Here is a 24,776-nt window from a genome sequence, read left to right as displayed (position 1 = left end):
GGTTGATCTTTGTAGGATAAAAGGACTTACAAAAGAAATATGGTGAGCCAAATAAAGGGGATCTGCCATAGAGGGGTTATCTGCCATAAATGTGGCCACACATTTTACAGAAGGCAAAAAGTTATGATAGATTGTTAATGAGTTGTTGAAAAAAGTTTTAGTCATATACAATACTTAATTCATTTGAAAAGTCACTGAAAAAGACAGTACCCCCTGTTGCCCTCTTGTAGAATTAACCAGCAGCCAATTGACGACACCTATTTACTCTCCAGGTGAGTTGAATGTGACTTTGATCTTATTTCTCTTCTCACATTACTACATCCCTCTGTCTGCCTCTTACATCTGCTGTAGTATAAGAGGACCCTAGATTGGAAACCTATACTGTGATCTCCTGTGATCCTGTGTAGTTCTGCACAAGGTCATGCATGTGTGTGTGTGAGTGTGTGTGTGGGTGGGTGTGTGTGTGTGTGCGCAGATAATGCATCTGCGCACAGAGGTGGTGTGCCTGGGAAATGTGAATGTAAGTGTGCATTGACAGTTATAGGGTGGTTTGAATGTGTGCAGGTAAGTGGACATGTGTATCCACGCAGATCTTTACTCAGGTGTATGTGATGCTGTAGTGGTGATTTTTATGTGGAGGAGTATTTGTGTGTGAAAAGTTGTGTGTATGTGTAAGGACCTGTTTTAAAGGTGTGTGAGTGTTGAGTTGTGTGTACAGAGAGATGTAGATATTGAATTTTATCTACCTGGAGTTTTTATTAATAATTTGCTACCATCGTTTTGCTGTTTCATAGTGCTACATATAACAGGTGTTACAATTCTCCAATTTAATGCTACTCAATTATGTGACTTCAAAAGGATGACCAATGTGTAGGCTCTGCCTGGACTTATAACAGATTTATAAATCAACAGAGATATCAGAAGTGAAGGCACACCTGTGTATCTGTGCAGGTGTGTTGATGAAGTCAGGAGCGCGGGGAGGAGCGGTGGCTCAGGTAAGGCTCCGGAGACGTAAAATCTCGGGGCGGAGTGGGCCGGGGCGGAGGGCGGGAGGTGGCTCTGGGACACGGGACACGGACAATGTCGGGGTGGGCGGGGGCCTGGGATGACGCAAAGAAAGTGAAAAGAATGAAAGCTCAGAAGCATTGTCAAAGTAACGTATTGCCCACCAGTCCTGGCATCGAGTTGTATTTCTTTTTGTCACCGATGTGCACATGTGCTCAGGAAACGGGAGGACACGGACAATGTCGGGGCGGGCGGGGGCCGGGATGACGCAAAGAAAGTGAAAAGAATGAAAGGTCAGAAGCATTGTCAAAGTAACATATTGCCCACCAGTCCTGGCAGCGAGTTGTATTTCTTTTTGTCACCAGTGTGCACATGTGCTCAGGAAAATGCTACCCGTCACAGTGTAAGAGAACACATTACTGAAGTTGACTGACCCATTGCCCACGTTGTGGAAGGAGGGAGCAAAATGTGAATAACAGTTGACTAGACAAATGGATGACGAGGACTCACCAAAAGCATATCTATTGCCCCCGGACAACGTCAGGGCGGGCTGCTAGTATATATATAAATATATATATAAATATATGTACAAATAATGTGGGAGAGATAATGGGGGAGTGTATCTCAAGGTATACAGGTGCACTAGTTGTGCAGGGACCAGCATAAGCAACCTCCTGTGTGGCCCATCCTTTCTGGAGACATGTGGAGAAGTCTTTCTTAGTGATTGTGTCTATAATCCTGGAAGGATGTGTGTAGCTTTGCATATAGGTACCTGTGTACATGCATGCATGTGTATATATTTGTGATCTTATGTGTATCCTTTTAAGCAAATATAGTGTATGGATGTGTGCAGGTGTACATATAGGTGCCTTTATGTGCATATTTATGTGTGTTTATGAATAGGTGAGTATGAGGTGAGGGTGTGTATGTGTGTTTACGTGTGTGTGTGTGTGTGTGCGTGTGTGTGTGTGTGTGTGTGTGTGTGCATGTGTGTATAAACTGAGTGTAGTTTTGTAGCTGAACGCATTACCTGTATTCTGATGGATACTCCTAACAGCAGATTCCTCACCTCTAGAATAATCCCAGGGCCAGAATGGATCCGAAATTTCAAAAGCAATTGCTCCCATACACTGGTAGTTGGCGCTGTTGGTCTCTACAACAGCCTTCCGCTACCCTGGAAGTGATGACACAGAGTCGCATATAGGCACCACCCCTGCGTACTGATGTCCGCACCTTAGTTTCTTTCCACATGCCATCCTTCCTTGCTGCACTCCCAAATAGGGAGTTGAAGTGCATCAACGCTTTCAGCATGAGGGCATTCTCCTCTGTCAGTTTGGCCCTTTGGTCCCTCAACGCAGTCTTTCTTCTAGGCTGATTTACACACACTCTCTGGGATATGACCAACACAATCTTGCCTGCTATCTGCTATTCAGAACATCCTTTGCCTAAACAATTCAGGACAACCAAGAGGCTGCCACATATGTGTTATGGGCAAGTCTTCACATAAGTGGTTGTGTGGCCCGTGCCATGGGCACCAGTGTCCTGATCAGGTGTCCAGACCATATGTGAGTTATTGGTTTTTCCAGAGATGTCGAGGTGTCTTTAATGGACATGTCCTTTGAAAGATCCAAAACCTTTGGAGAAAGGCCACCTCAATTGTAGAATTTTGCAAACACAGCCCTATCACGGTACGCTCCTTGGCTTGCTCTCAACGTTCTGCCAGTTTCATCGGCACTACTGAATATTCTAGAGTTACTTATGGGATATGGCCTACTACAGTGGCAGTCCTTGCAGCCTTTTTCATCAGCTCGTCCAAACCTTTCTCAGCTCCAGAGGACGTGGTGTCGCTGAGGTCGTGGACAAAACCAAGGCAAGCAATATTTTACCTCCTCCTCTGTTACCACAACTTCCGAGCTGCTTTGATTTCCTCTTGCAAGACCATGCACAGCTAGTAGGAAGCAGGAGTCAATGTTTTTTACCTGGATGGAGATCCATCACTTCAGATTGGTGGGTGCTGCTAATTGCACCATTCCTACCATTCCTTTCTTCCCCTTAAATCCCACCTGTTCCTACTGAAACGTCATCAGATCATGCAACCATCCTTTTACTCATGTCAAGTCTCTTTTGGCCAAGGGGCTCATTGAGAGAGTGGTAGAACTTGAAAAGGATAAGTTTATTTTATTTATTTAATTTTAATTTTATTTGATGAGTTTTATATAGCGCTGGCTAGACCCAGAGGTATCAGAGCACTTTACATGAAGTTCCACATTGTTACAAAGTTACATCAGATACAAGTTACATCAGTTTCTAGAAACATAAAAGATCATAGAGGATGAGATAAGGAGCGTAGAGGGGTAAAGGGGGTCAGGTAAAAGGGTAGGAGGGAGGTATGGCGAGGTAAGACGAAGGAAAGTTTTCCTAAAGTCCATCTGGGTAGGTGACGGCCGAGGGGTAAGTCCACAGTCCATCTCCTCTATAGCTATCAAGGTAGCTCCACCGGGCATCAGTCAAAGTGCTAGGTCTCAACGGTCGATAGCGAGTTCACAGATTCAATGTCCTGGTAGGTGAGACGGATGGGGGATAAGCACATGGTCTGGACGATGTCCAATTTATGTCTAAGTGTAATAGCTCATCGTGATAAAGGACCACTGTGGCGGCCATCTTGAGGTCAGGCAAGAGATTCAGTCCCTGGTTTTCCATTCGGCCAGTCTCCATTTTTAACATTCCCCTTTGAATTCTCAGGGGCCCTTAGTGTATTAGCGACACTTTTTCAGGTGTCTCCTAGATCACTCACCCTATTCTTGATGGAGGACCTCGTTAGACGCCATCTTGAAGGGTGAAAATTGGAGGGATGTCGCCATGTTAGTTATCGTGCTGTCTGGTGGAAATGAATATCAAAGAGGATGAGGGAGTCTACTGACCTTCGAGTCGGGGGCCGTTCAGCGGTCGGGTGAAGGAGGGCACGATGGTCCGGCGTCGGAGACGCGGCCGCGAAACAGACAGAGAGGACATGGCATGTGTCCGTTGCGGTGGGAAGGCAGCAGGTCGACCAATGTCGGAGGTTGTACGGAGGCATGGGGGCAGACCGGGTCCTGCCGCCACTATTGCCTGGTGACCAAAACCTTGGGTGTTTACGAATGTGTTAGTTATGGCCAAGCCCTCCATTGCAGATCAGAGATACATCTATTGCTGTACTTTAACAACAGGTTGCTCAAGGTGGGCTCACTGCACTCAGTCACAAATCTCCTCCAAATGACAGTTGTCCTTCTTCTGTCCCTGGGTTTTCCATCAGTAAACAGAAGTCACATCTGATGTTAACACAGAGGATTCCCTTCATTGGTGCCATCCTGAACATAGGGACGTTCAAAGCCTCAACACCACCCTGCCCCTAATGAGCCCTGGACTTCATGATATGATCCCAATTCTCGAGATTAATCCTGGGTCTCTGTGAGGTCATTATTGATGCTTCCGGAACAGCTGTCCTCATGCATTTCTCTGGTCCCGGGTGCTTGCTGGCACATGAGGGCCTAGCAGTGGAACCTTCATTTCCAGTGGATGCAACACTGGGCAGTCTGTTGAACAACATCTTTGTCTCAAGTGAGATAACCCATGATCTTCCTCGGTAGTGGGTGAACACCAACTTGTCATGAAGGAGACCGTGCACCCTACTGCATCCAAAACTCACAATAGTGACAGATGCATTGTCTCTCAGTTTGGGTTATCTGGTCTTGGATCCCCAGTGGAACAACTGCTCCATTTCAGTCTCCTGGAGCTCTCTGCCGTCCTCGTGACTGTAATTGTCTTTCTTCTGTTTCCTGAGGGAGACTGGTGCAGGTCCGGATAGACAACAAAACCTTCTTGTGGTACTGCAAAAAGCACAATGGCATAGGCTTGGACCTTTGTGCCATGAGGCACTGTGCCTTTCGAGGTGGCTGGACAAACAAGGTATATTCCTGGTGGTCAGTCGCCTGGTGGAGTTTCTAAAAGACAGGACAGACTAACTAAGCAAGCATAAGCTGACAGACAACGAATTACGTCTTCATCCTGGGTTGGCTCAGGACATCTTTGACCAGTGGGACATGCCTTGGCTGGATATTGCCAAGAACGTGCAGTGTTGTAGGGGACCCATTCCAACTACAGTGGAGCACATGCCTTCTGTACACATTTCCACTATTGCCTCTCCAATGTCAGTTTGTGAAGAAAGACTGGGTGGACTCGACACAAGTCATCTTAATAGCCCTGGAATGGACCAGGATGGTATTGTATCCCATTCTGTGTGCCTGAGCATTTGCACACCGATTCAGCTACCTCTTTGGGTGGGGGGGGCTTCTTTCCTAGCAACAGAGCAGGGCCCTGCACCTGAATTACCACAATTTCCACATCCATAAGTGGAGATTGAGTGGTTGCAACTGACTACTTTTGACTTGCAATCTAATGTAGTGGATGTGATACTTGCATCTAGGCACCCTGCAACTAAAACATCTATTGGGGTGTTGGGACAAATGTATGGCCTGGCTCAGGGACCACTAGCTTGATCCACCTACAAGCCAAGTTATCATACGGTCTGTTGTTTGTGTTGTCTTTGGCCCAGCAAGACTTTGTGGTAGGCACATAAACGGTATATGTTAGTCCTCTAGGTCTTTTTATGCTGGCCTGATCAACCCTTTTTATTTGAGTTCCTGTTGTGATGAGATTTATGAAAAGTTTAGCACATGTTCCACCAAAGCCCTTCCTTATGCTTTTTCAAGCAAGCCGGGCCGACAACGGCTGAAATGCCAGAAACCGGTCCCCGGAAGCTTGTTTCCTTCCCAGTGTAAGAATTGGCTTGGTAGTTTGGTTTGCCCTGTTCCCATCATGCACTGGGACAGGAACAGACTAATTTGCATATAGCCAGGTTCTGAGCTGGGATGGTGCAGTGAGCTAAAAAACGGTGTTGGATCTAGCCCTGATCTCTTGACTGGGTGAAGTATTCTGCTTAATTCAGAAACTCTGTCCATCACCACCCCTTGTTGTTAAATATTTTGTCCACCATAAGCATGGAAGGGTATACTCAGATGTGAGTCCCTTGCTCATTGCACCATCAGGATTCAAGCAAGCCGGGCCGACGACGGCTGAAATGCCAGAAACTGGTCCCCGGAAGCTTGTTTCCTTCCCAGTGTAAGAATTGGCTTGGTAGTTTGGTTTGCCCTGTTCCCATCATGCACTGGGACAGGAACAGACTAATTTGCATATAGCCAGGTTCTGAGCTGGGATGGTGCAGTGATCTAAAAAACGGTGTTGGATCTAGCCCTGATCTCCTGACTGGGTGAGAGTATTCTGCTTAATTCAGAAACTCTGTCCATCACCACCCCTTGGTCTGAGGTGCACACCTTTCAAGTCTGTGCGAAGTTGTTCTCTATTGTTCCTTACTTTTAAGAAGGTTTTTATCATCACTTTTCCATGCCACTTCAGGGAAATACTGGTGCTATGAGTGCAACTTCCATGTACCATTTTCTTTACAGACAAATTGGTGCTAAGAAGCCAGGCTTCCTTTCTGCCAAAGGTTGTATTGCCCTTCCACAAAGGTCTGTCCATCACCCTTCCTGCTTTTTACTCTCTTCCACATCCCTTGAAAGAGGAGATCTCTTAGTGTTACATTGAGTGCACAGAGGAAAACCATGTAGATAATTAGCTCTTTATGGGCTTTGCTGGAGCAAAGAAAGGGTAGGCAGCACAGTAACTGGCCTTGTCAAGGTGTACAGTCCTAGGCATAAAGACGTGCTATGCCCTGGTGAGGAAAGAGCCCGCTGAGGGTCTATAAGCTCATTCTACTGGAGCCAAAGCTGCTTCAACAGCCTTGACAAGGAGTGTTAGTGTCCTCGACAGGGCATCTGTGCATTCATTCAACAAACACTATTGCCTTGAATGTCAAGTCTGGAGAGAGGGCTACTTTGCCTGCTATGTGGTGCAGGACGTTTTAGAATCAGGCCACCCCTCGAACACTCCACATTTTGGGAGTACCTCTCTGGTATCGATACTAAAGGGGAGGAATCTGTAGTTATAAGTATTTATCAGAAGAACAAGCTACTTAATGTCCATGATGCTCTTTTTAGTGGATACTCTAACTGCAGATTTCTCATCATCCTCCCTTTTCCCCATTCTGTGGAGTGGGCACCAGTTCATTTCAGTTAGAAATGTCCAAAGTTAGCTTCACCATACTGTCATTTCCAATTTGTCATCATTGGCAAACATCTGAGTACAATTCAAAAACCGACATTAGCGCACAGGCATGCCTCTTACATGCGACTCTGCAACATGGGCATTTCAAGGGCATCAAAGGGTCCAACTGTGCCACCTAACAGCAAGCAGGGCCATTGTTGAAAACTGAGATCTAGTCTTGGGGCTGGGGTTGTTCTAAAGGAGAGGATTCTGCAGTTAGACAGAGTATCCACCTGAATAGCGCTACCAAAATTAAGTAAGTTGTTTTTTTCACATATCAGGTCCTGAGTTCTGTGGATCTCTATGATCTTTAATGAATGTTTACTATCCCTGAAGGTTGCAGAAGCACTTTCTGGACACATATTTGTAGTAGGTTAACTTGCTTATCTTTTGTACAAACAGGAGAACATATCAGCAGTCCAAGGAAGGATTAGATTACCTGAGACCAGCAGCAATATGAGCTAAAGCTGATGCCTAAAGGAGCCCTCTAACAGGGTCTTGGTGTATGGTTTCCACCCCTACTAAGGGCAGAGAGCTCACAGAATTGCAACCAACACTTGATAAATGCGTGAATGCACCTGAATTCACCTTGCATTGGAAAACTCCAACACATGGGAAAGATATGCGCAGATATATTGATGCAGAAAATTTTACTGAGCTCTCTAAACAAATACTTTGTCTAAATCAGTAGTTCCCAAACTTTTGACTCCTGTGGACCCCCACTAATTCACTACTGGAAGCCAGGAACCCCCAAGCAATTTTTGTGTCACATTCCCATGTTAAAAATGACGCAAAAGTGGAGCGAGGGGCTTGTAAATGAGCCCCTAAATTTCAAACATTAAAACACTCATTAGCAAAAAATACACAAACAAGTGCACACCAAACAAATACTGAAATTACTAAAGATTTTATTATTTTATATTGTAAAAATATGCAAAGTGGGGTTTTGGTGGGGGATCTCCACCTAAGAAAATGTGTTCATTGTATATTCAATTGTATTAGCTTCCAAAGAATAGCAAATGATGACCTTACTGTGCACCAGGATACGTCAATCTTTTTCGGGGCTCTTCAATGATTCCCTCATCTCTCCTTAGCCCCTCTGTCACATGTATTTCATTTGTTTTATAGCACCTCTTATACCAGTGTAGGGTGTCGGAGTACTTTACATTACACACTTAACAGAGACAATGAATCATACATGTGTAAATCAGTGTATAGAAAATGTTACATAAAGCAAAGAGGACTACAAGATGTAGGATTCACATGTCATCCATACTGGTAGGCATTTTTTAAGAGTGCCTGGTATAGAGAAGCTCAACCTCAGTATTCAGAACATAAAACAGTGGTTAGCATTGACTTTAATATTAAGAACTTATTTCTACCCAACAAACCTTTTTTAGCAGCAGCAAGATATCGAAAGACTGGGGAAAAACATAACCTACTAACTGGTCCCATGCAGTTTGCATTCAGCTCTTTGATGGCAGTTCATAGCTCACTGTGCTAGATTACGATTGTAACTTATGAACTGCACAGTAACAAAAGAATATATGTGACAAAAGCAGTAACACACAGAGCTATGCACATAAAATACTGTTCTGTAGGTTGCGTTAAAATAATCCACAGTTGCGACACGTTTTAGCCAACAGTACATTTAGATGTGACAAAAGTTCCATGTGAAAGCTGTAGCGTTGAAAAGTAAGCGATGCGTCACTCCTGAGACCCTGGGGAGGCGATGCGACAACCCCGCTGTAAGCAGCGGGTGTGTTGCGATGACTCCGGTCTGTATGGGTAGGGATGCGATACATTGCGTGGATTCCGGTGCTCAGGTTTCGGTGGAAGCGGCTCGCAAACGGTACGTTGCGACGATCTTCGGGGCGATGAGGATGCGCGGCTCAGCGGTGATCTTCCCCTCTTGAGGCCCCTCGATGGGATGGCTCTGCGACGACTCTCGCAGCGACGTGATGCGGTCCGCAAGCAAGCGATGCGACGATCTCACCCAGTGACGACAGGCTCTGCGACGATATTTGCAGCGATGGTAATCTTCCCGCAAACGAAGGATGCGACGACTCTGGCAGCGGCAACAGGCGCTGCAAGGATCTCGGCCTTCGTAGCGGCGGGAATTTCCTCGCACTGATGGGGATGCGCTTCGCAAGCGAGCGATTCGTTAAAACTTGCAGAAAGTCTTTAAAATCTTGGTTTCCAGCTTCCCAACACAGGTACAACTTCCAGAGGCACCACATCTGGCCCAAGCACTCTAGGAAGAACAGAACTCTCTCAGCAGAGTTCAGGGAAGCAAGGGGTAAACTCCTTTTGTTCCTGGGACTTCTTAACAAGGAGCCAGCTCTTCTCAGGCCCTTGGAGATTCCTTCAAGCAAGAGGACACAGCACAAAGCAAAGTCCTTCCCCTCTCCTTGGCAGCAAAGCAAATGCAGGTCAGTCCAGCAAAGCAACAGCAGGACAGTCTTCCTTCTTCAGTCTTCCAGCTTTCTCCTTGGCAGAGGTTCCTTTTTGATTCCAGGATGATCTAATTTTCTGTAGTCAGGGGTCCTGTACTTATACCCCTAAAAGTCTTTGTTCCCTTTGTGCAGGAGGGCTCTGTGCCCAGTGCGAACCAGTTCTGGGTGTTCCTTGAGCACTTTGTTTTCCTGGCTTCTCCTTTCCTTTCAGAGAGAGGGGCAGTGTCGTCAGCTGCCCAGCAGGAGGTGGAGCCAGCACTGTGGAAGGCAGGCACAGCCCTTTTCAGGCCCATAAGTTTGTTGTTGTGCCATATTTATTGGAATAAACTCTTAAATCTCAACAGTTCAAGCTCAGATTATTACTCCAAGGCACACAGAAAGGTCAGACAAGAGAACAGCACCTTTCTAAAAGTGATGTTCTGAAACACTCTGGATTTAAAAACAACCTTTCCTAAAAGATGTGTTATTAAATTCTGAATTCAGGGATACCAGACTTTTATGTATTACCTTGCTCCTATGGGAAGATATGCTGGTAGCCACTGTAGCCAGCATTCCCCATGATAGCCTATAGGCAAGGTAGCCTTACAATAGTGAAAAACAAAAATGACTGTCATTTATACAGAGAGCATATGCACTTTAGCACTGAACATCAGTTATACAAAGAACTTTGCAGTGAACACCCTGGGAATGTGCCACGGACCCCTGGGGTTTGCAGACCTCCATTTGGGAACACCTGGTATACAATAGTATTACTTATTACTAGGTTTGTTGGAATCAGCCTTAGAAATCATTTTTCGTTCTACACCAGCAGTCCAGGGTATATGAAATTATTACTCACTAACAACTCTATTATGATGGCCACCACAACAGCTGAAGGGACCGCCCACCATAGGTGCAGCGGTCCTACCGTACGCATTATGATGCCCCCACCGCACTGGCGGGCACATCCCGCATTCCTAACATTGCGGCGGACGGTACTGTCAGCAGCACCCACCGCAATGTCAGAAATGCATGTTGTGCATTTGCATGCACAACATGACAGGAACTGCGCGGTGCCTGCCACCTTGTTCATGCAAATGCAGGGGGGTACAGTGGCAGACGGTCTTTCCGTCCGCCGCAGACCCCTCAGCCATCCTAATATGGCAGGGGTCTTTCTTGTGTGGATGGCGGGCTTTGCCCACCATCCTAATGAGCCCCTAAATACCTGTAACTAATTACCCTAGGTGATAAAAGCCCTATGAAGATACATAACTCCTATTTGTTCATCATTAAAGAGGGCAAGTTGACCAAGGGGAATTCTTGCATGCCAGGCAACGGGCTGGATTGGCAAAGTACAAGCTGGCAATATGTCAGTGGTCTTCTAAGTTTAATGTCAACTGCAAAATCATGGAAGAAGAAAATAAATATTTTAATGCAATGCGGCCATATATGTGAATCAATCATGTCATGTCAATAACTGTGGTTTAATTTTAGTACAAACCAGACACTGGACAAAGAGTGGCACTCACCTCCAGTGTCAAGTGCTTGTAATGTGGTTGCGAAAGTGAGCCCCTGTTGCACTCGCCAGTGCTGCAGCCAAGCTCATCCTCTAGCATGATGATCACACTGCAATTTGATTTTGAACCACGAAGTGCTGCCAGTGTCACCCCCCCTAAAAGCAGCCATAAAAGGATCACAGGAGGTTGCCATTACAAACAGGGAGAAATCTAAATAGAGGAAGCTGCCTATGGATTACAATTTGCAAACCTAATTGGTCCTGCCTGTCACTCAGACAGCACTGTTCGGTTTCTGGTCCCATATGTATTTCACCAGCACACTAAACCCCACTTAAAGTGGTCATGTAACTGGAGGAAGGTCATGGGTCAAGTGCAGGGCCATTATAAGTAGCACTTTAGCATGCTAACAGCCCTGCGGAAAAAAAGAGAGAGCAAAAATGATTTTGTCTCTTCGTCCCACCACTCTTGTCCCCCTCGTTCAAAAATATGGGGGGGTTATTGTTGTATATTCTTACTTGGTTCAATATGACTACTTGGTGTCTGTAGTCCTTTCTTAGTGTTCCTACCTTCTCTATCTCCCATAGTCCCTAAGTGTGTTTCATCTGGTGTGTGGAGATTCCAGCCTGGGCAGTTGGTCTTCTCAGCTGTGAGGTTTTACTGCTCTGCTGTCTTATCTTGTCTAACTTAATAAATATATCTTAATTACCTGAAGACGTGTCGTGCTGCCTACCTAATCTACTTACAACAGTTATATAACCCCCGCTTCCTACGCCCAAGCGCGCACCATGTTGCAAGGGTGCCTGCGTTGCAAGCAGGATTTGTAGTGTGCAGGAAGGGACACCTTCGTGCATAAAAACATTCCTGTGAGGCTTTTTCCTCTTTCTACATATGCTGCAGAATGCAGCACACATAGGAAGAGGAAAAATGAGGATAAATAAATATATTTATCCTTGTTACGCCTCCCCTCTGAAGGCATTGCATTTTGACGCATTCCCAGGTTTACTATTGTTAGTAAATCTGTGAATGCCCCAAAAGCCATGGATGAATGTGTGGGAATGCCCACACTCCGCCAATGGAACGCCTTCCCAGGGCAAAGTAATGCCGGGCAGACTGGTGCTGCCTTGCGTTACTCCAGATTTACTATGCCATGCAGACCCATGCAAGGTGGCTCTGCGTGGCATAGCAAATCTCAATGAAGGGCTTGCATTGCCCTACGTCATCTTTCATGATGCAAAGGCAACTCAAGCCCTTAGTAAATCTGGGATCAGGTTTCCTTTTTCGTTTATGGGATATCAGTGGTATAAACGAGGGCTCAGCCATGCGTGTTCTGCCAATGCAAGAGTTTCCATGCTTGCCTTAACTATGGATATGCGTGGTTAAGGTAGCGCGCGGTCTCGCTGGTGGTGGTCGGAACCAGGAAGGATCGGGAGAGCCAGAGGACGCAGTAAGGTAAGTGGGGCTGGGTTGTGAAGGGGTGTGAGGGATAGTTTGTATGGGTTGAAGTAGATTTTTGGGCTGGGTGTGTCGGGTTGTTTTCAGGGATGGGGAAATATCGGGGAGATTTTAGGGCTCGGGGTAGCTTTTAGGCTTAGGGGAGGGTGGAGTCGATTTCAGGGCTTGAGGGACAGGAAACTTTTTAGGGAGCAGGGATCAGGGTAGTTTTTAGGGCTTAGGGGAGGGAGAAGTAGTTTTTAAGATTAGGTGCAGGGAAGTTTTTAGGGCATCGGAGGGTCGGGATTGGTTTTTAGGAGGGAGGGGAGTAGTTTTGGGTGTCAGGGTAAGGGATCACGGGGCAGGGATCCGGGTAGTTTTTAGGGCTAAGGGGAGGGAGCAGTAGCTTTTAGGACTGGGTGCAGGGTCGTTTTTATGGCTCGGAGGGTAGAGGATTGGTTTCATATGCACCAGTATATATATATACATATATATATATATATATATATTTTTTTTTTTGTTTTGTTTTTTTTTTTTTGTTTTTTGGATGTGTGTGTCTAGTGAACAAGCGGCTGAGGCTGCGAAACGCGTCTTGACGTTGCCAGAATAAAGAACTTTTGAAGCACTTACTCTGGGTCCGTGTCCGGATTTGCGGCAGGCTGCGCTTTTTAAAGGAGATAGCGCTAGTCACAATTTGGAACTTTTGATTGATATATATATATCTTTGACTCCTCCCTCTCTTTTGATCATCATGTGAGAAACCTAGCAGGCAGCTGTTTCAATATGATAAAATCCCTGAAGAAGTTCTTTGACTTTCTTCCTATTGAACCGAGAAAGTCTGTGGCAGTGTCACTCCTACTTTCCCGCCTAGATTACTGTAATGGCCTAATGGCCGGAATAAAGAAACAAACATTAAAGAAGCTGCAAAGTGTCCAACATGCGGAGGCACGGTTAGTGTTAAAACTTCCTAGGAGATCTTCTGCATCGGCAGCCCTTAGAACTTTGCATTGGCTCCCGATGCATAAAAGAATTCTCTTTAAGATCTTAGTAACTGCCTACAGAGCCTTAAACAATATTGGACATAAGTATCTGTCGAAAAGACTATCTCGCTACAATCCAACTAGAGTTTTGAGATCAGCGGGGCTCAATCTTGCTAAAGTTCACAAATGTCATCTTAAAATGAAAGGAGGTAAATCATTTGGCGTCCTTGCCCCCAAAGCCTGGAATGCCATGCCAAATGACCTTAGAATGCAACACACCGAAGCGGCCTTCAGAAAGAAACTTAATACCTGGATATATAACCTGCCAGAATCATATGTGCTTGCTGCCATCTAGCGCTCCTCTGGATATTCCATAGAAGCTACTTTTCTAGCGCCAGGATGCTCCTTCGGGAGCGACAGTTTGCGCTCTACAAATAGCTGTTTACATTACATTACATTACATTACATATATATATATATATATATATATATATATATATATATATATATATATATATATATATATATATATATATATATATATATATATATATATATATATATATATATATATATTTATTTATTTATTTTTTTCTTATTTTTTTTTGGGGGGGGTGCATGTGTGCCAGAAAAGCTGATATGTTGACATGTGTGTTTATGCATTTTATAAATGTGTACACTGTAACACGGTCTCATCAATACTTGAATCTTTTTCGAGATAATCAAAGATTCATCAGCAATTTGGTCAGAGGGAAGAAAATGCCTTCCAAGAGCAGATGTTTATATCCATGTGATAGTGGGCTAACATCTACAGTCCAAGAATGGGGTATGATAAAAATGTATAAGTGCGATGATAGTGCTTTATGAGGTTTGGGATATAAGACATGGTCGACCACCTGCAAGTACCTTTCCCCCCCTGATCACATCGTTTATCAGCAAATGAAGCTGGGAGGTCAGAGAAAAGCAGTGGTTGGTGCCTCTCTTCACCAGCTTGACCTGCAGCTGCCTGCAACATGCATTCTGCCTTCAAAAGGTGCAATGTACGTTGCAGTTGCACCATCAGAAATGCTGACAGCTCTGGCAACACTAATGTCGTGGCCATTGGCCACGTATGCATCGAGTCCTGCATGATTTCCCACCTGCTCCTCCGTGGTGGCATTGAGAGCGCTATCAGAGGACTTGTTTTTGAGTTGCATAATTAACACTAAAACTGCAAAGCGTTGGTTGACCTTGGCAGATGGCGCCATTGGAGGTGTGGCATTGAAGGCGCCTGTTTGCTCAGAGAATGAGGAGTTGTTATTGGTCCACAGGGTCTGCGTCCGTGCACAGGTGTGTGGTTCCCACCTGATTAGGTCTGTCTGCCCCGGTATAAAAGAGCTTGAAGCTGAGGGTCCCAGTGCGGAACCAGAGGAAGAACGATGGGGAAGATGCTGCTGTGGGCTGGTGAGTGCACCGTTCATGCAAGTACCGCAAGTCGTGGCGGAGGCCACAGAGAGAGCAAGTATGACTCCAGATGTGTTTCTTCACAGGCAGCCCATGGAAACACACAGGGAAGAAAGTGGCTGTGGAGAAATGGGCGGCTGTATGGGGGAAAGGCCGAAGGCAGCGGTTGATCTGTGTTTATTGGCCAAATGACCAACATATTTCTTTTTTTATTTCTGTTTATTTGAGGAGTTTTATATAGCCCGAACAGACCCTTCCGAGTATCAGAGCACTGTACATATGAAGCGCTCTGACACCTTCGGGTAAAGTCCGTGCTATATAAAAACGCATAAATAAATAGCAGTCAAGTCACAAATGCATGGAAAAGGAAAGAGCAAATAAAAGTCAAGAAGGAAAAAAAACTAATATAGCATATACATAGTTAGAGGACAAGAACGTTTTGAGATACAAATGGTCCTCCTTGCTCTTACAGATCCTACATCTTCTCACTTGTGAGCGACAAATGGAGAAGACTGAAGCCAAGGGTACTGGTTCACAGAACTCCACCAGAGACCAAATTTACCAGTAGATTCAGTGTTTAGATATTTCACAATAAGAGACTTCCACTGAATCCATTATATTGCCATTAGAGCTGTGGGTGGTTAAGGCGCTAAATTCAAGAACATATTCACATGCTCAGTTTTTGAAAGAACATATATGTGCAATATATATTCAACAGTTTGCAGTAGCGATTTTGTGCCAAAAAGGCATAGTGAACTTTAGACAGAAGAAGAACGTGTTGCAATGGAGAGAAAAAAAAAAACGGTGTATTATGCAGCATGAGGAGCCATGGAACGTACAGATCACACTACAATAAAAAAAGACCGTCTTTAAGAAATAAATAAAGACCTGTGGGCATATTATCAAGGGGGTTTATCTCCTCTTTTTTGGCTTTAAAAGCCAAGAAAGCGGAGATAAAATTATCTCCCTATTACCTAGCTGCCGCTAACACCAGTTAGCGACAGCTAGTAGGAGATAGCGACCATCTTGGGCCCACTTTGCATGTCAGTGATATTTATCACTAATGACATGCAAAGTGGGCGTGCCAAGATGTTAGCGACTGGAAACAGTCGCTAACATTGCTATCTCCTATTACCAACTTTTGGAGATATTCGTGCTGAGCGTGAATATCACCAAAAGCTAACACCTGCCCTGAGCAGTTCTTAGCCATGTTATCCAATAGGAGGTGGATAACATGGCTAAGAGCATTAGCTCGCTAATGCATGAATATCACTGACTTTTCAGCAATATTCATGCATTGCGGCCGATTTTTATCACTTAGGAAATAAACCTTGATAATAGCAAGGTTCCTAAGCGATAAAAATCGCCGCAGCTCGGCGATAAAAATATCGCCACTGAACCAACATAGCGATAATTATCGCTAGTTGTTGGTAATATGCCCCCTGGCTCTTTCCCAAACTGGCAGATTAATCAGTGTGGCGCAGCATTCTCTCATTCAGCGCCAAGACACCTCGACATTTGCGCGTTTAATAAATAAGTCAGTCAGTCAGTCATGACATCAAACACAGGTGATCAGGAAAAGAGTCGTTTTCAAAGTGCTCCTGAAAGAAAGAGGACTGGGAAGGGACGTCATGTTGTCTGGAAGTGAGTCCCCTGAGTTTGTTGCTGCATAGTAATATGCTGATATTTCTTGTTTAAGGCCAATCCACTGCTAGAGAAAATAACCCTGTTCTCCCCATCGCTTTTCTGTACAATCTTTTGTATCCTCAAGTGAGTGGAGGAAATTACCCATTCAACTGTTCAGTCCCGGCCCCTTGGAATGGTGGTCTCCATGCTGTTGTTTTCCTAAACATGACTGTTTGACCACATCACACACATCCTTACAAGTCTGTATTGGTCTCCCTTGACAGCCTTCTGCAAGAGTGAAATCTACTACACGAGTTAAATGCCATTGACCCAAGCTAATAAACTTCGAATCACACCTGGTCAAAGATAATGTGTACCCTTAACATCACCGGAGTCGAAAAAGGAGAGATTAGACCCCCCACCACAAACAGACTGGAGTTGCAGAAAGTTGCTGTGGACTATGACACCCTGAGGCAACACAGGAGCGCCCACATTTGTACCCCCAGTAAATCTGATAAGAACACCATTAGTTCTGGAATGCAGAATGAGACTCTCTCCTGTCCCTATCACTAAATATCCTATTATTCAAAAGCTGGAGGTAGAACCTTGGGAGACTGAGGATATCTTTACTTGTAGGAGCCTCTGAGAAGCCTGGCCACCTCATTTGTCAGAGTTTAGGGGGCCTTCAAGTAAAGCATCACCTCCAACCACCACTGAAGTTGTGTTCCCTTTTTTCGAAGTTTGTAACTGGCCAATAATGGTCAGACACTTGCACCCATGGTAGGCAGACCTTGCTCAGTCCTTGTCCAGCAATGATCCGATAACCCGAAGAAATGGAAGGTTTCAAAATAGACGTTTAAAGCAAAGAGTCTCAGAGCCTCCTTCTAGATATTTTAAGAGTATGTGTGGATATGAGGTTCAAATGTGCCAGTCGTCTGGGCAGAGGTAAATGTGAATAATCTTGGTTCAAAATTGAGGCTAAAGAGAAGTACTCTGAACTTGAAATGAATTTCCTCCACCATGAAAGGTAAGTATTTCTGGTGAGGAAACCAGATCAGAATGTGAAAGCATGCTTCCTGGACGTCTATACCGGAAAACAACATTTACTACTGTAGATTCTCTATGATTTAGAATTGAATCACCATTTTAGTCAGAATCAGGAACTCATTGAACTAGTCCACCGGTGCCTTCTGTGCTACACACAATCTGGAGCAGAAACTCACACTTTCCTCTGTAGGGCCAATTCATGATGGATATTCAGGGAGCAGAAGGAGCTGCATATGAACTCTGACCCCTCACTTGGAGGATTCAAGGATCCAGAAAAGTGTCCTTCCGGTAGATCACCGCAAAGAAAAAAATATCAGAGACTGAAAAGTGTTGAAGCATTTTTCCCCACAAATCTTAAAGCAGAATTAAGAGATGTAGTTACATCCCTTCAGCAGGGAGGAGAAATGAGATGACAGAACTGATGGAGCCACTAGTGTTGGAGTTTGGGAGTAGTTGAACCACCACTTCCAGTCTACTTTATAAGCTCTGGGACCTCACTTACACCTGGCCTTCTGCAGGAGCCTAGGAGAGGACTTCCAAGCGTAAAGGGGCTAGGGCTTAAGAACGCAATAAAGTAAACACTGGACGCACCACACAGAATACTTCTCATACTGCTACTACACACTCCAATTAAACACTTAGGGCCCGATTCACAAAGGGCTTCCGCACATGTGGCAGAGGCCCTGTTGTCGTTGCTGGACATCCGTACTGCAGTTATCCATTGCGACCCACCTCAAGACTGTGGGTCCTCTGCCATGAATGCACCCAACCCTCTACGACTGTGGGCATCTGCCATGAGTGCCCCCACGACTGCGGGGCCTTCGCCATGACTGCACCTCCATCCTCCCCACGGCTTCGGCGCCTCCGCCATGAGTGCACGTCCCTCCCCACAACTGAGGGGCCTCCGCCATGAGTGCACGTCCCTCCCCACGACTGCGGGGCCTTCGCCATGAGTGCGCCTCCGTCCTCCCCACGACTTCAGCGCCTCCGCCATGAGTGCGGAGGCCCTATGTGGATCAGTTGCATAATGTCACAATAGAGGCACTTACACACTACACACTACACACTACACAAATGCTTCATAACGGAACTGTAAAGTGAAATTAGATGTCTCCTCCTTAAAAATGAAGGATTTACTTCAGTTTATGTAGTAATTAGTTAATCTGCTTTTCCTAGCTGTGATGTCATCTCCATAGTTATGGAATGTTGCTGTTTGAAATCCAGGGTCAGTTGTGCTGTTCTCTGGATGCTGTGGAGATGAACGGTCATTAAACCTAGTGCTGTTACACATACCTGTCTGCGTGTAATCCCTTCAGTTTACTTATTTCAGTTGCATTATACGTTCGTGAGGAGGGTACATAGGTTACCATGAAATAGAGGAATTAAAAAAGTGCGTTGGCCTAATAAAATAATCATCCTTACAAGTGTGCAGGTTGTGTTTTTATTTTTAGGAAAAAGACTAACTGGAATGTTTTTCTTGCCAACACCGCCCCTCACGCTCTGAGGGCCACATTCATGGTGCTCTGGTATTTCGGAGGCCACACAGCACCGCCGTTAATAATCATACCGCCTGGGGTGGTATTTACGCAGCGTGGTATTGCCTCCATTTCAAGTTCCGCACTTAAAATGAAGTAAAATTTGGAAGGGATGCATGGCTTACCCTGTCCAGAGTTGCAACTGTCATAATGTGCCGTGGAAGTTCCAATTCCAGTTTGTGCCCAATCTGAGGTGACCAGCGGTGCAGTAAACCTGCACTCTTCATTCCACTCTACAGCACAGCCTAACTGCACCAGCGGTATTCCCAGTTTGGGCAAAAATATTGGGATTACTGGTTTATTTGTAATCCAATCCGGTCCATTTGTAATGAGGCTATGATTCTTTTATGATTTTATGGTTTTATGATCATAGGATTTATAATTTGTATGCCCGAAGGCAGAAAACAGAACCTGTGGTCAGTGGGTGGGTCAGGCAGGGAGGGAAATGCTGTCCTCGACACTTTGGCACAGCACCTCCGTGCATTTCACAGCGCTGGGAGTGTATCCACTGAACACTTTTGCGCTGGTTCTCACAACCCATGTGGGCCTGGTGATGGGAAGCTTGCTGATGCCAGGTGAACCTTGGGAGAAATATTGAATTTTTCATAATAACTGACCTGGAAGTGATCCTCGGACAAATGCCTAATGCTTTCTCTCCTTTTGAATAGGTTTGGCGCTGCTGCTGCAGCTGCAGACAGGTGAGAACGGTCTAACAGATATATACATCTACACATAAATATATCATAAGCTATGATTATTTGTTTGATCTATTCTCTTAGTCAACAACGTTGTCTCTGTTTTTCAGTATAGTATGATGGCATTTAATGCACTTTGTTGAATATAATATTAATAATGAAGTACTATGTAAAATATCTATTCAGATAATTATACAATAATCGAAGAACAACAACAACGCAGAGTAGGACTTTATTGTACAAGATAATTATTGATTTATTGTGGTTTTTTATTGGCTTTTATTGAAACATTACAAGTAACTTGGTTTATTACATATATATCTGGAGAAACATTTCCATTTTTCTGTGAATTCACAATGAGTAGTCTGTTTTTCATGATCAAGGTTATAATGAGTCACATGGTGCGGAAGCGGAATATATTACCTGTTTTTGTAGAGCGTTGTGCTATGTGGGCAAGGACACCCGGGGTGGCCGAAACGCGTCATACCACCATGCCAGACAGAATAAAAACGGATTAAGCACAAATCTCTGGAGTCTTTAACCCTGTGGTGCTCGATCATCGCGTTATCGGGGACTTGTTTGCATATATACACATATATACACACAACACACACATACAGAATATATCTATAAACACATACACACGTCCGTCGAAGTGGGATGGATCTGTGGGGGTGGCGTGCCCCTATTTTTTTATTTTAACCATAACCGTTCCCCTACTTTTTGTGAAAAGACATACATCCTGGGACGGTGAATTATGGCAACTGAGACGCCAAAGTTGGAATGGAAAGGAGGGAGTATCCTGTGCTGTGAAGCAGAGGGAGAGACAGGCAGCTAAACAATGAACAAGCTTCCTGCTAGGGTGTCTGCAGCCTGCAAGAAATGCAAATATATGCAATTGGTTAATCTGCAAATTTAAAGACTGCTTGGAAGTCAGTATTGGCTTTAATTGACATACTCAGTTGAAGCTAAGTGAGGACAAATAATTATTCCCTTTGAGAGATACGGTAAGAGTGTTAACAGCTGAGCTATGGAGTGTGTGCTTTTTACAATACTATAAATACGTTTGCACTATCTACAGTATGATTGCATATTATTAAAATCTATACTTTGCAAGCAATTTGTTTTGACCTTTTATTCGAAATCTTTTTGCGCATGTTGTAGCATCCTACCTTATGCAGTGTGTGATGCAAGGTTCAAATAATGACTTATTCACAGTGCTTTCTGTCACTGGCTGGGACCTCGTAGAACTAAAAAGACACAAGTTACCCTTCTTCACTGTACCAAACAGGAAAAAAAAATCTGTCTCTCTCTGTTTCTACACTCTGACATTAACAGTGATCACATTACCCAATAGAAATGTCATAATTTAAAACTGTATTTCCCACTGATTTGGTTGACTTGCATTTATTTTTCGTTTAAGTTGTGTGCTATTTCCTATGCAGTCACCTGAAGGTCACAGGTCAACAAAATTACTTTTTTTCAATTCACCTCAACCTCTGTGTATAAATAAATATATATATGTACAGAAAAAAGAAGCAGATAATTATGGGTAGTTCCAAAGTTTAGTTAAATAGCAGCCCTTGTTTAGAGCACCCACCCTACAACACCAGCAACACTCGGAATCTGCTCACCTCAAATTTCAGTTTTTCTAGCAAAGTCTTTTAGGCAAACTCTTTTTCACTTTCTAACTCGATGTGGATGGTACTGTGCTAATCCTATGCCTAAGAATATTGTTAGAAAAACAGACATTTGAGGTGAGCAGATTCAGAGTGTCACTGGTGTTGTAGGGTGCTCTATACAGGAGCTGATCTCCACTTAAACTTGGGACCCATCCACAGTTGTCTGCTTCTTTTTTGCAGTACTCTAAACCTGATAGGGTATTGTTTTGATATTGATCTATCTATCTATCTATCTATCTATCTATCTGTCTGTCTATCTATCTATCTATCTATCTATCTATCTATCTATCTATCTATCTATCTATCTATCTATCTATCTATCTATCTATCTGTCTGTCTGTCTGTCTGTCTGTCTGTCTGTCTGTCTGTCTGTCTATCTATCTATCTGTCTGTCTGTCTGTCTGTCTGTCTGTCTGTCTGTCTGCCTGCCTGTCTGTCTGTCTGTTATCTATCTATCTATCTATCTATCTATCTATCTATCTATCTATCTATCTATCTATCTATCTATCTATCTATCTATCTATCTATCTATCTATCTATCTATCTATCTATCCCAGAAAGTATTTTTGCGAATGAAGAAAGTAGCTCAGTTCAGGCACAGAAGAGGTTGTGTCAAAGCCTGCATTAGAACTCCTAACCATATATATTTTTTTACATTTTCAAACTAATGTTATCAATGACAAAAGAATTACAAATGTCTACATTTGAGTGACCCCCATTAAGATTGAGTTCCAAGCCAAATGGGCCTAACGCTTCCCATGAATGTGGGTGTGGGTGTGTTGGAGAGCTGTGTGACCAGCATGGTATTATACTGTGCAATGAACCCACAGCTGATTGGCCAGGATATTCTGTGGCTGGTTGATGCCTCAAAAAGGCTGACAAGGTCAAGTAATACTGACCCTTCGGAGGCAGCAGCCTGTCACACATCCAGCCGTTTGCTGACTTTTGAGATCAGATCCAAGGTTTTGTTTATACTGTGACTGTAGACTGTACTTCTCCTCACCATACAGTGCCCAACTCCAAACTTGTGCTACATCCACTGCTTCCAGAGATATACTCGCCAAGTGGAAAATGTGAAGGTGCACTGAGAGGAGCGGCCTGCTCTGCAGATGCAGTCATTTGTTACTTTGAAATGACCTGATCCCACCCCCAGCCCAATAGACCTTTCAAATGCATGGACCCCTCTGAAAGCTCCCAGAGTCCGCGCTGTCTGGTGCACCTCTTGGCCTTGGCTTTGCATGTAACCACAGTCTCTGCTTCCTCTCACCCTGTAGTGCCTGCCACCAAACTGGTCTGCTACTTCACCAACTGGTCCCAGTACCGGCCGGTGCCAGCCAAGTACATGCCGGCGGATGTGGACCCCTGCCTCTGCACCCACCTGGTCTACGCCTTCGCCACCATGAGCAACCACAAGATCGCGCCCTATGAGTGGAACGACGACGTCCTTTACAAGCAATTCAACAACCTCAAGTCACAGTCAGTATATGCCTCGGAATACCAACCTTCACTCCCTTAAAGGGCTCATAAAGCATCACTGAGAGAAGCATTACCCCTTTAAATCCCTCAGATTCCATAATATGTCAATAATTGTGGCTGACAGCGAGGGGCTAGAGGATGGGTGATGACATCGAATATAGGGTGGCTGGTCTAGGAGTGGTGAGATCTCCAAGACAGGAAAGAGGTTTGGGGCCCAAAGTAGTTTTTTATTTTTACAGAATAATGATTCCCTGGTGTGAGACTCCAGGAAAGCCAAAATGGCTACTGGGCCTAAAATGAGGGAGAGAATTGAAGAGTGTGTAAGATTCAAAGGCACTGAGAGTGCTCCAATGCATGAGTCTCAGGCTTAGTTATCAAGACAGTGATGCATCTGAGGCTCCCTCTAGTGAGAAAGAATGAGCTGAAAAGGGTGCAAGAGAATCAGGGCTTCGTGATCAAGCCTATCAGACGTTATCATGTCTGCACTGACAACTTGGTGTTCTGTTGTAAATAAAATATCTACGCCCTCGTGGGAAAGACGAAAGCATGACAGCGCCTACACATCTGGTGTCATCCAGTGGTAGGCGGTGTTGTTTGCCGTATCCTCTAATAAACAGTGCAGCCTTGCTTTAGAAATCCATGTATAGATATTGTGTGAGTGCGGGCCCTGAAAAGTGCCGGCCTGGTGCATAATGCCCCTCTGGCCCCCATCTTGTAACGTTCCAGTTCAAGGTATGAAACACACTCTCTGTCTGAAACACGACAGGTTTGTATAGTTAACATTAATGTATCAAAGTATAGTTCTAAAATAGGGATTACAAAAATAACCATAATATGGCTCTCAAAGGCAGATGCGGGAGCCCCTTTCATCAAGAGGTATGGGGACAAAATCTGAAACGAAGCGGGAAAAGATGTACAAAAGGTGCACTCAGGCAGGCATCTGACAGCTGTCCATCACTTGCACTGTGGTAAACATAACAATGTCATCTTCTTCTTCGCAGCAACTCCAAGCTCGTCAACCTGCTGGCCATCGGGGGATGGAACTTCGGGACACAGAAGTACGAACACTCCAGGATGATGGTTTTGAAATCTTAATTACAGCTCCATGTTTTGTTTTATGTAGTTTAGATGCACGTGTTACACAGATTCGAGTACTAACACTCCATGAAGCCCCAGTCGTGGTGAGCCCTAAACCGCCATAAATGCAGTGCATGCTTATTTCACTCAGTGGCAGCAGGGGAGCCCTCACAGGCTTGTGTTTTTATTATGTAATGTCCTTTTTCCTGAAATTAGTACTTTTCAACAACATACCCAACAAATTCACCAATTAGGCATAACCATCACCTTCATTAGTCTGTAACTGAAGCAAAATCAAATGGGTGGAATAAATGCGCTTCGAGAATTTTCACATTCCACCTAAATCCCAAAAAACAAATCTCAGTGAATAGTATTACCACAGTGACACTGAGGGGACCTGAACTACTAACAGGTACGAAAGAGACAACCAAAAATAGCAAATAGAAAATAATAGAGTTAAATCTCTATGGTATATACATTTAAAATAGTCCACATAGCTCATAGGTTCATCTTCTCCTGTCAAACATTGTTTTTTTAAATAGTTTGACAGGTGCAATTATATTTAAATTGAAGTGGGGTCTTTGGTGGGCAGGTCTAGAAGTGGGCCTTTTGGTTTTAATTTGCACTAG

The 24,776-nt window shown here is 44.4% G+C and overlaps 1 protein-coding gene across 1 annotated transcript in view; it reads left to right on the top strand.

Moving 5' to 3' along the window:
- The window catches only part of LOC147712852 (acidic mammalian chitinase-like), a 68,805-nt gene that overhangs the window by 17,940 nt on the left and 26,089 nt on the right, over nt 1–24,776 (top strand). The window contains exons 2-5 of the mRNA XM_086923516.1: nt 14,877–15,009; nt 19,886–19,915; nt 22,869–23,070; nt 24,072–24,128. Of these exons, the coding sequence (XP_086779642.1) occupies nt 14,985–15,009; nt 19,886–19,915; nt 22,869–23,070; nt 24,072–24,128 (314 nt within the window). The 5' untranslated portion in view covers nt 14,877–14,984. The remainder of the gene's footprint in view (nt 1–14,876; nt 15,010–19,885; nt 19,916–22,868; nt 23,071–24,071; nt 24,129–24,776) is intronic.

Source organism: Lissotriton vulgaris, chromosome 5, assembly GCF_964263255.1.
Source record: "Lissotriton vulgaris chromosome 5, aLisVul1.2, whole genome shotgun sequence".
In the NCBI taxonomy this organism is placed as follows: domain Eukaryota; kingdom Metazoa; phylum Chordata; class Amphibia; order Caudata; family Salamandridae; genus Lissotriton; species Lissotriton vulgaris.
Note: the sequence above shows the minus strand (reverse complement) of the source record. Positions and strands in the feature narration are given on the sequence as shown.